The 10508-nt window shown below is 63.3% G+C and overlaps 1 protein-coding gene across 1 annotated transcript; it reads left to right on the forward strand.

Moving 5' to 3' along the window:
- The first annotated feature begins 1655 nt into the window (after nt 1-1655).
- Nucleotides 1656-9500, forward strand: SPIRE2 (spire type actin nucleation factor 2). The gene is made up of 15 exons (XM_071567720.1): nt 1656-1968; nt 4903-4940; nt 5116-5475; nt 5718-5798; nt 5875-6039; nt 6120-6206; nt 6314-6422; nt 6499-6668; nt 6782-6932; nt 7044-7177; nt 7394-7528; nt 7611-7678; nt 7768-7795; nt 8244-8359; nt 8440-9500. The coding sequence occupies exons 1-15, from the start codon at nt 1671-1673 to the stop codon at nt 8654-8656; spliced, it is 2157 nt and encodes a 718-aa protein (XP_071423821.1). The 5' UTR covers nt 1656-1670; the 3' UTR covers nt 8657-9500.
- The last annotated feature ends 1008 nt before the right edge of the window (nt 9501-10508 follow it).

A 10508-nucleotide genomic window follows, 5' to 3' on the forward strand; every position in this document is an offset into this window, starting at 1 on the left:
TGCTTCCTCCTGGCCGTGGTGCATTTGAGCAATGCCAGAGATGCACGGACTCCCTGGATCACCTGTATCCATCCTCCCTTCCCCAAACCCCAGGGCACTGCACAAGGCTGCATTTCCCAGCATTCCAGCTCCATTCTGCATTTCCTTCCCTAAAGATGGAGCTGGCACTGCTCAGGTTCTCTGGGCATTTCTCCTCCAATCCAGGCTCTTTGCTGGAGGTCTCTGGCCCTGGAGAAGACCTTCAGCCACGTCCCTGCTCCATCCCTCTCCTGGCCCAGCTGGCACAGCTCTAGGATTGATCCCACTTTATGCTCATGGGTTAATGGAGCTGAGATGGAGTTTTATGCTCCTTCCATCATAGAAACAGGAAGCTCATCATGACAAGTGCTCATTTGCTCCCTCTGACCTTTCCATGGACTGGCTGTCCTTTCTGTTCTTCCAGGACAATCCTGCCCTCTCCATGTGTCTGCAGGGACCAGCTGATGCCCAAGGGTGACCCCACCATCAGCACCACGCCATGCCAGCCTTTCCCAGTGGCTCTGGGATTCTCCTTCCCTCTGGGGAGGTTTCCTGTCCCAGTATGGCCCTTTCCCTCATGGCAGGTGTCCCCATGAGTGCTGGCATCCCAGGTTCCTGCTGGCATCCCAGGTTCCTGCCCTTGCTCCCACTCTGTGTCCCCAGGTGACCCTGTTCCCAAGGGCATTGTGTCCCTCTGCCCTGCTGGCTCCATGGGATGGGAGCCTGGGCTGGGGCTGAGCTGTGTGCCATGGCCACCCCGATCCTCTCAGGGAGCACAGTGCCCTTGTGTCCCTTGTGGGGTGTCACCCAGCACTGCCCCGCACCCTCCCTGGGCACTGCACCCCACGCCCGGTGCCCCCACGCCCTATGCCCAGGTGTGTGCCCTATGCCCAGGTAACCCAGGGCAGCCACTCCCTGCTCCCAGTCCTGCAGTCAGGGTCGGGCCAAGCTGAACTGTACCGTGCCATGCTGAGCTGTGCCATCCTGTCCTGAATGTGCTGTGCCATCCTGTACTGAGCTGTACTGTACCGTGCCGTGCTGAGCTGTGCCATCCTGTACTGAGCTGTACTGTACCGTGCCATGCTGAGCTGTGCCATCCTGTACTGAGCCCTGCTGTGCCGTGTTGAGCCATGCTGTGCCAAGCTTTGCTGTGCCATGCCACATTCTACCGAGTATTGCCAGACTATTACCACATGTGCCTCACATACTGAGCTGTGCTGTACCACACCATGCCATGCCATACCATACTGAGGTTGCCACACATACTGAGCCGTGTCATACTGTACCATGCCATGCCACACTGTGCCGAGCTGTGCCACATATACTGAGCCGTGCCATACATATCGAGCAGTGCTGTACCGAGCCATGCTGTACCATAACGTGCCATGCCGTACCGTAACGTGCTATGCTGTGCTGTACCACACCGTACCGTGCTGTAGCGCACGATACTGACCCGCCTCGCCCCGTGCCTGCCGATCCGCCCAGTGCCTCCCGGCGGGTGCCCCCGACGGTGCCGGTGCCGGTGCCGGTGCCGGTGCCGGTGCCGGTGCCGGTGCCGGTGCCGGTGGGTGGGTGGGGCCGGCCGGTGCGGTGGGCGGAGCTGTCCCCCGTGTCCCCGCCCCGCCGCGCTCCCAGCGGTGCGGGCCGGTCCGATGGCTCGGGCGTGGCCGTTCGGGGGCGTGTCCCCGCGCGCCCCCGCCCCGCGCCCCCCGCGCTCGGCGGTGCGGGATGGGGCGATGGCGCGGGCGGGCGCGGGGCCGCCGCGGGAGCTGTCCCTGGAGGAGGTGCTGAAGTGCTACGAGCAGCCGCTGAACGAGGAGCAGGCCTGGGCTCTCTGCTTCCAGGGCTGCCGCGCCGCCGCCGCCGCCCCCGTGGCCCCCGCGCCGCTCCGCACCACCGACATTCGCCTGCGCGCCGACGGCTCCGTCCGCCTGCCCGCCCCACCGCACGGTGAGCGCCGCCGCCGCACGGGGGGGGGCGGGATGGCACCGCAGAACGGGGCGTACCGGGACGTACCGGGGCTTACGGCCACCGCGGCTTACCGGGGTGTACCGGGGGGTACCGGGGCGTACCGGGGCTTACGGCCACCGCGGCTTACCGGGGCGTACCGGGGCTTACGGGCACCGCGGCTTACCGGGGCGTGCAGGCACCGGGACTTGGCACCAGGAGTTACCGGCACCGCGGGAGCGGGGCGCCAGGGTTTACCGCGGCTTACCGGAGCTTACCGGGACCCCAGACACCGGGGTTTAATGGCACTGAGGCTTAGCAGGGCTTGCCGGCACCGGGTACGAGGCATCGGCACCGGGGCACGGGAGCTTACTGGCACTGGGACCCGGGCACCTGGACTGCCGGCGCCGGGGCTTATTGGCACCGGGGCTTACCGGCTCCAGGGCTTACCACGACAAGGAGCAGGGAACTGGGGCTTACCGACACCGGGGCATACCAGCAGCAGGGCCTGCCAGCACCAAGAGCGGGGCACCGCCAGCGAGGCTTACCAGCACCGGAACCCGGCATATCGGGACTTACCGGCACCGGGGCTTACTGGCGCTGGGAGCGGGACAAGGGTCTTACCAGCACCGAGACTTCCAGGCACCGGGACTTACCGGCACCAGCAGAGGGTGCTGCACCGGCGTCGGACACGCGGAGGGACCGGGGATATCGGCAGCGGGGGGTGCACCTGCAGTGGCCCCGGCGGGAGGGACCGGCACCGGTGGGGAAGGACCGGTACCGAGAGCGATGGATGGGCAGGAGAAGCGACACCGGGAGAGGGGAATGAGAACAGAGGCACTGACCGTAGGGGAGCTATACAGGGCGGGCACCGGAGGGACTGGGAGACACTGTGAGGATGGGAGAGAGGGACGGTACCGGCACCAGGGGACAGGAAGGCGGCAGAGGCAGGGATGGAGTTGAGCCCCAAGCCCCGGCCCCGGCAAGGGGGACCGACACTGGCACTGCTGGGATGGATGGAGGGAGTGATCTGCTGACTTGAGGGTCCAGGACTGATGTGGCACTGGCAATGGCAGCAGCAGGACCTCCTGGGTAACCCAATGAGGCTGGACCTGGATGTGGAGGCTGCAGGACACACAGCAAAGACAGACACACAGGGACACCCACACGACACATCCACAGGTCACCCACACTGCACACAAAAGAGACCCCATCCATCTCCAGGCCCCCACGAGTGGCACATGGAACAGCCCCATCCCTGACCTTCAACCTCCCAGCTGTCCCTCCTCGGGCAGCTGGCACTGCCCAGCACAGCAGTGACGGGCCCGGGGTGTCACCAGGCTAGGCTGGCTGCCAGCAGTGCCATTGGGTGGCTCAACACCACAAGGAGCACCTGTGGTGTCGCCAGCACCTCCACCTGTCTCACCCCACATCGAGGCCATCGTGGCTGTCACCTGGCACTGCAGGGTCACCGCGTGGCCTTGGTGCCAGTGGCCGGGCAGATGCCAGGGCGTGTTGGGCATCTCTGTGCCCAAGGCAGGGACACACACAGGCATGGCACGTGCCTGTGGTGACTGGACATGGCGTGGTCACACCGGCTCCACTGGTCCTGCATGGGAATGGTCTCACTCCCTGCCCCAGGCCACGGCAGGGCTGGAGCCAGTGTCACCTGCCAGTGCCATCGTGCTGCCTTCTGCTCCCAGGTCACTTCTGTGCCAACCTGAGCCATCTCACCAGGGATAAACCAGGGTTCTCCATAGCGAAGCCTGAAGTTGGGAGAGGGTTCTGGGTGCCTCTGGGCAGCACTGGCCTGGCACGTGGTTTGGCAGCTCTCCCTGGGCATGGGGCTGGATCCAGGCTGGGTGAGCCAACAGCACCCTCTGGAGTCACTCCAGTCCCCCATCTCATGGGAACTCCCTCCTCAGCTGTGTCCCAGTGGCTGGAGGGAGCTGCTGGGAGCCACTGGGCTCAGCCCGCTGGCTGTGCACCAATTCCAGGGTGATGGTGGCATCCCAGGGGCTGGCACTGCGATGGGAATTGGGTATTGCTGGGGCAGATGGAAAGGTGGTGGGTTTGTGTCCTCATGGCCATCACTTCAGCTGCCCTTCCTGTCTGTTCCTGGCTGGCACACGACTGGCACATCCTCCCGGCTGCCGCATCGACCAGCTCAATGCAGAGCTAATGGCCAGGAAGCGGAGCTGGGAGCCCCAGGGACACTGCAGAGACCACTCGTGTTCCTTGTCCTGCGGCTGTCAGGGGAGTTTGATCTGCCCACAAGGCATGTCCTGGGCTCTGTGTGTGTGTGTGTGTGTGTGTGTGTGTGTGTGTCTGTGTCTGTGTCTGTGTCTGTGTCTGTGTCTGTGTGTCTGTGTGTCTGTGTGTGTGTGCGTGCTGTGCTCCAGCTGTGGCTGCCAGTCCCCATGCTGCCAGTGCCCACACTCCTGGGTGCCCACACTTCTGCTGGTGCCCACACTTCTGCTGGTGCCCACACTGCTGATGCTCACGATGTCAGTGCCCACACTGCTGGTGCCCACATTCCTGGTGCCCACACTGCCAGTGCCCACAGCCCAAAGTGGTGCAGGAGCATTTCCCTGCAGTTGCAGAGCTCTCAGCTCTCTCTGGCCTTGGAGTTGAGGGGTAAAGGGATGCCTGTGCCTCCCTGATGAGCTTCCCAGGAGGCTGCACTACCATTGCTCTGTGCCAGGGCTCATTGTTCAGCTGCCCACCATCCCATGTAGCTGTTCCCTGGGATCAGAACAGCATGGGAGCAGCCAGGGGATGGTCCAGGGTTGGGGTAGGAGCTGTTGATAGTGGGACTTGCACAGGGTGGATGCCCCACAGCTGGATTGGGTGGGCATCACACCCCCAGGTGACGCTGGGTGGGATGCCCAGTGTGTGGCTGTGGGTGTCAGTGGTGACTCTGCCCTCCTCCCCCAGACCTTCCTGCACTGCTGACGCCCTCCGCCGAAGCCCAGGTATGTGGGGGACGGTGACCAGCCCCATCTGCCATCGCACCCTGGTGTGGGTGGGCACTGCTGCCTGCCCCCCTCACCCTGCAGTCATGGGTCCTGGGATGGAACCCAGCACCGATGGGTGGGGGCCAGCTGGTGCCAGAGTGCACCCAGTGCCCAGCCCGTGCCATCTCCACAGATGGTGCAGTCGCTGGGCTTTGCCGTGTACCGGGCGCTGGACTGGGGGCTGGACGAGAACGAGGAGCGGGAGCTGAGCCCACGCCTGGAGCAGCTCATCGACCTGATGACCAACAGCGACTCAGAGGACAGTGGCTGTGCCACGGCCGACGAGGGCTATGGGGGGCAGGAGGAGGAGGACGAGGGGGCCGAGGGGCCACCACGCTCTGTGCGCACCTTTGGCCAGGCCATGCGGTGCTGTGCCGCCCGCCTGGCCGACCCCGCCGGTGCCCCGGCACACTACCAGGCCGTGTGCCGCGCGCTCTTCGCCGAGACCGTGGAGCTCATGGCATTTCTTGCCAAGATCCGTGATGCCAAGGAGGTGAGTGTGGGTGCCCACCAGCACCACTGCCTGGCTGGGGAAACCACTCCTGGGGACCAGGCACTGGGGTAAGAGCCGTGCCCCCTCTGCCCATCCCACCAGGGCTGCCAGTGCCAGTGTTTGGTCGTACACTCTCTCCCGGAGTGCTGTGCCAGCTGGGAATGGGGGTGTTTTGGGTCCCTGACATTGGCTGGACCCTCAGTGCCACCTGGGCAGGGTAACAGCATCTTATACCACAACAGCTGCTGCAGAAGCTGAAAGAGGATGAGGAAGAGGAGGAGCGGCCGGCAGCGGAGCTGGGCAGCCTGCGCAACACCGACTGGGTACGGCAGCACAGCTGGGCATGGGGCCATGCCAGGGATGGGTGGGTGCTGATGGGTGTGCGTGTGTGCCCCCCAGGCCCGGCTGTGGGTGCAGCTGATGCGGGAGCTGCGGCACGGCGTGAAGCTGAAGAAGGTGCAGGAGAAGCAGTTCAACCCACTGCCCACTGAGTACCAGCTCACACCCTTCGAGATGCTCATGCAGGACATCCGTGCCCGCAACTACAAACTCCGCAAGGTCATGGTGAGTGCAGCCACCATGCCAGACCCTCACCCTCCATCCTGCCACCCCCCAGCCTGGCACTGACTTCCTGCCCTCTCCAGGTGGATGGAGACATCCCTCCCCGGGTGAAGAAGGACGCCCATGAGCTCATCCTTGACTTTATCCGCTCCCGGCCCCCCCTGAAGCAGGTGAGCAGTGGCACTGGGGCATCTCCCTGGCACGGTGCCATGTTCACCTTGAGGGTGCCATCCCTGAGCGATGCCCACCCCTGAGGTCCTGTCCACACACCCCACAGGCATCAGAGCGACGGCTGCGGCCCCTGCCCCAGAAGCAGAGGACGCTCCATGAGAAGATCCTGGAGGAGATCAGGCAGGAGCGGAAGCTCCGACCTGTGGACCAGAAAGGTACTGGTGTCCCCTCCCTGCTGTGCCATGCCAGCTCTGTGCCCATCCCCATGGCACTGAGCCCATCCCTCCGCAGGGTACAGCTCCCTGCCCTGCATCCCACATGCCTGTGCCGACCGTCTGGCCTCCAGCTCCTGCCTCGAGCTCTCCCGGTGCCCGGACAGCGCCATGCCCACCCGCCCACGGCCACGTGTCCTCCTCAAGGCACCCACCCTGGCTGAGATGGAGGAGATGAACCTCTCCGAGGCAAGGGGGGACCCGCAGAGGTTGGGGGGACATGGAGGGTGCTGGGTCCCCGGGGTGACCCAGTCCCTGGGGTGGCAAGTCCCTGGGGTGACACAGTGCCCGTGGCCTTGCAGGAGGAGGACTCTCCGGGCACGGAGGTGCCGCTGAAGCGGGATCGCTCCTTCTCGGAGCAGGACCTGGCACAACTGCAGAGCCAGCTGGGGGGTGACCAGGCTGCACCCCAGGACCCAGAGCCACTGCAGCCTGAGCCCCGGCCCCGCTCAGGTACTGCTGGATGTCCCTGGTCCCCATGCCCAGGGGGCTGTGCCGTGCCCTGTGGCAAAGGTGGCACCAGGTAACATGACCTCACCATGGCCTTCCTGTCACTCCTTGCAGGCTCAGTCCCCGCCAGCTGCCACCGGCTGCCAGATGGCCCAGCACCGCCCCGGGCTGCCCTTGGCGCCGTGGAGGAGAGGCCAGAGGACGGATCCAGCACTGCCCCCACCACCAGCTCCAAGCACCTCTGGCTGGTGGGTGCTGGGGACACTGGGGCTGGGGACACCACACGAGCATGACCATGGGCACACAGCAGCTGGCACGAGAGCATATGGTGGCTGGGGAGTCCTTATGCCAGGAATATTCTGCCTGTCCCAGGGTGCTCTCCCCATGTCTAGAGACTCTTCCCTTGGCACAGGGATGCTCCAGGCCATGCCCTACCCTGGGGCTGATGTTGGTGTGTCCCACAGGACTTCAGCCACCCCGTGGAGAGCCTGGCCCTGACCGTGGAGGAGATGATCAACGTGCGCAGGGTGCTGGTCAAGGCTGAGATGGAGAAGTTCCTGCAGAGCAAGGAGCTGTACAGCAGCCTGCGGAAAGGGAAGGTGGGAGTGGGGCCAGGGACTCAGAGAGGCTGAGGGGGGTTGTGCTGACACCTGCCCCTGGCTCACCCTGCTCTGCCTGCAGGTTTGCTGCTGCTGCAGGGCCAAGTTCCCCCTCTTCTCCTGGCCTGCAGCGTGTCTCTTCTGCAAGCGGTGAGCACTGTGCAGTGTCCCAGGGCTGGGAGGGTGGCAGGAGGGTCTCTGTGATGGCCCCACTCACACATCTCTCTCTTTGTCCCCAGATCTGTCTGTAGCTCCTGCAGCCTGAAGGTAAGAGACTGGCTCTGACCAGTGCCACTGTGTCTCTGGCCTTTTCTGCCCCATTTTGTCCTTGTCCTGTCCCATCACTGTACCCGCCTCAACCCATCCCATCCCTGTCCTGCATCATCCTTGTCCATCCTGCCCTATCTCTGCCCCATCCCATCCCATCCCATCCCATCCCATCCCATCCCATCCCATCCCTGTCCTGTATCATCCTTGTCCATCCTGCCCTATCTCTGCCCCATCCCATCCCATCCCATCCCATCCCATCCCATCCCATCCCATCCCATCCCTGTCCTGTATCATCCTTGTCCATGCTGCCCTGTCTCTGCCCTATCCCATCCCTGTTCTATCCTGTCCCTGTTCTCCCTTGTCCCTTCCCCATCCCATTCTTGTCCCTGTCTCTACCCCACCCCTGTCCCTATGCCATCCTGCCCTGACTCCCACATCCTGGCAGATGAAGATGCCTTCCAAGAAGCTGGCTCACATCCCTGTCTATGCCCTGGGCTTCGAGAGCCTCCCGGGCTCGCTGCTGCCCAAGGCGCTGCCGCTGCGCCGGAGGGAGCCCTTCCAGTGAGTCCCTGAGCCTTCCTCCCCCATCCTCTCCCCTCTTCCTCCTCCTCCTCCTCCTGACGGGGTGTCCTGTGCCACAGCTCGCTGTCGGGGCCGTGCTGGCGCCGGGTGGAGGAGGAATTCCCGCACATCTACGCCCAGGGCTCGGTGCTGCGGGACGTGTGCCCGGACTGCGCCGGCTTCGTGACGGACGTGGTGAGCTCCAGCCGGCGCAGCGTGGCCGTGCTGCACGCCAGCGCCACGGCCCGGCGCCACGCCAAGGCTCGCTCGCTCTACGCCGACGCCTGGCTCCAGTGAGGGCTGGGAGATGGGCACCGTGTACATATATACATAGGATGGATACACACAGCCTCTATATTTATATACGTCATGGACCAGGGGCAAAAGGACCTGTTCCCACCATCCCCGCTGTGCCCTCCCATCCCTCCCACCAGCCCCTGGGGCAACAAGTCCTGCCATGGGGCACCTGCAGCCCCTGAAGGGATGGATCCCACCATGAGTACCCATGGACCCTGAGGGGATGGAGCCCACTGTGGAACAGCCCCTGAGGGGATGGATCCAGGTGTGGGATTCCTACAGCCACTGGGGGAATGGATCCAACTGTGGGATACCTGTGGCCACTGGGGGAGTGGATCCAGCTGTGGGATACCTGTGGCCACTGGGGGAGTGGATCCAGCTGTGGGATACCTGTGGCCACTGGGGGAATGGATCCAGCTGTGGGACAGCCCCTGAGGGGATGGATCCAGCTGTGGGATACCTGCAGCCACCAGGGGGATGGATCCAGCTGTGGGACAGCCCCTGAGGGGATGGATCCAGCTGTGGGATTCCCACAGCCACTGGAGGCACAGATCCAGCTGTGGGATACCTGCAGCCACCTGGGGGGATGGATCCAGCTGTGCAGCAGCTCCTGGGAGGATGGATCCAGCTGTGGGAGACCTGCAGGCCCCCAGAGGGATGGATCCAGCTGTGGGACACCTGCAGGCCCCCAGGGGGACAGATCACACCGTGGGGTACCTGGAGCCCCCTGTGTTGGCCAATCCCAGCCCCGCTTCTGTGCCAGGCCCTGGCTGTGCCAGGGTGCCCTGGGCTGGCACAGCTGCTCTGTATGTCCCCCCTCCAACAATAAACCTGCTGGGCTGCCCTGGGGCCACGTGGCTCGTCTGGAGTGGGGGGGTGGAGGGTTCTGGGCGGTGTAAGGGGGCCAGGGATGGGGGTCCCACCACCCCCTGCACTTCCCTCCATCGTGCACATCCCCTGCACAGCTCTGTGGGAACATCCCCCTCCACACACCCCTGCTGCTGCCACCCACCCCCAGCCTGTCCCTGGTGAAATCAGAAACGTTCAAATCCAATAGAACAGAACAAAATCCTTCCTTTTATTCCACACTGGGAACACAGGGTTGACCCCACCAAAGACATGTTCAAGGAGACTTCTGTGTTTCCAGGTTTATAACCTGTTTTACAACTGAAACCCCTCCCCAAAGTCAAGCAGGATATTTTGGGTGCCTCTGACAGCTCTGATGGGCTGCTCTGATCTCTGCAGCTCTGTATTTCCTTTTAACTTAACAATGGTACAGCTCAGCCTCTAATCCAGACAGGGTTTTTGGTTTATTCTTACAGTTCAACCCCTCATCTAGACAGGGGTTTTGGTTTATTTCTCAAAGTTCATCCTACAGCTCCAGGGTTAAATTCCTCCTTGTCTACAGCTCTGCATGGTTAAGAGAACTGCTACATCTGTGTCAGCACCAGCTGTGCTTAGACAAACTTGGGCACAACTTAAAATCAAAAATTAATATAAAATACAAAGTACAGGTCTGATTAAAAACTAGTAAAGATCATATGATTTTATGGAGGAGGGATAAAATCCATTTTCTTAAGAGGTCCCCGTGCCCCTGGCTCGGTCCCCTGGGCACCTCCCTGTCCCTGGTCCCGTGGGTAGCTCCCCACTCCCCTGTCCCGGTCCCACAGGCAGGTCCCGTTCCCGTGTCCCGATCCCGGCCCCGTGGGCAGGTCCCCATTCCCCTGTCCCGTTCCCGTGTCCCGATCCCGGTCCCGTGGGCAGGTCCCCATTCCCCTGTCCCGTCCCAGTCCCGGGGGCATTTCCCGTTCCCACGCCCCCCTACCCTAGGACATATTTCACGCGATGCTCG

This window comes from Pithys albifrons, chromosome 12, assembly GCF_047495875.1.
Source record: "Pithys albifrons albifrons isolate INPA30051 chromosome 12, PitAlb_v1, whole genome shotgun sequence".
NCBI classification, from domain to species: Eukaryota; Metazoa; Chordata; class Aves; order Passeriformes; family Thamnophilidae; genus Pithys; species Pithys albifrons.

Excerpts from the sequence above, each read along its gene's own strand:
- SPIRE2 (XM_071567720.1), top strand. The coding sequence starts at position 1,671 with ATGGCTCGGGCGTGGCCGTTCGGGGGCGTGTCCCCGCGCGCCCCCGCC. Across the intron at positions 1,969-4,902 it reads CCTGCCCGCCCCACCGCACG|ACCTTCCTGCACTGCTGACG; the intron begins GTGAGCGCCGCC and ends CTCCTCCCCCAG. Across the intron at positions 6,207-6,313 it reads CCCGGCCCCCCCTGAAGCAG|GCATCAGAGCGACGGCTGCG; the intron begins GTGAGCAGTGGC and ends CACACCCCACAG.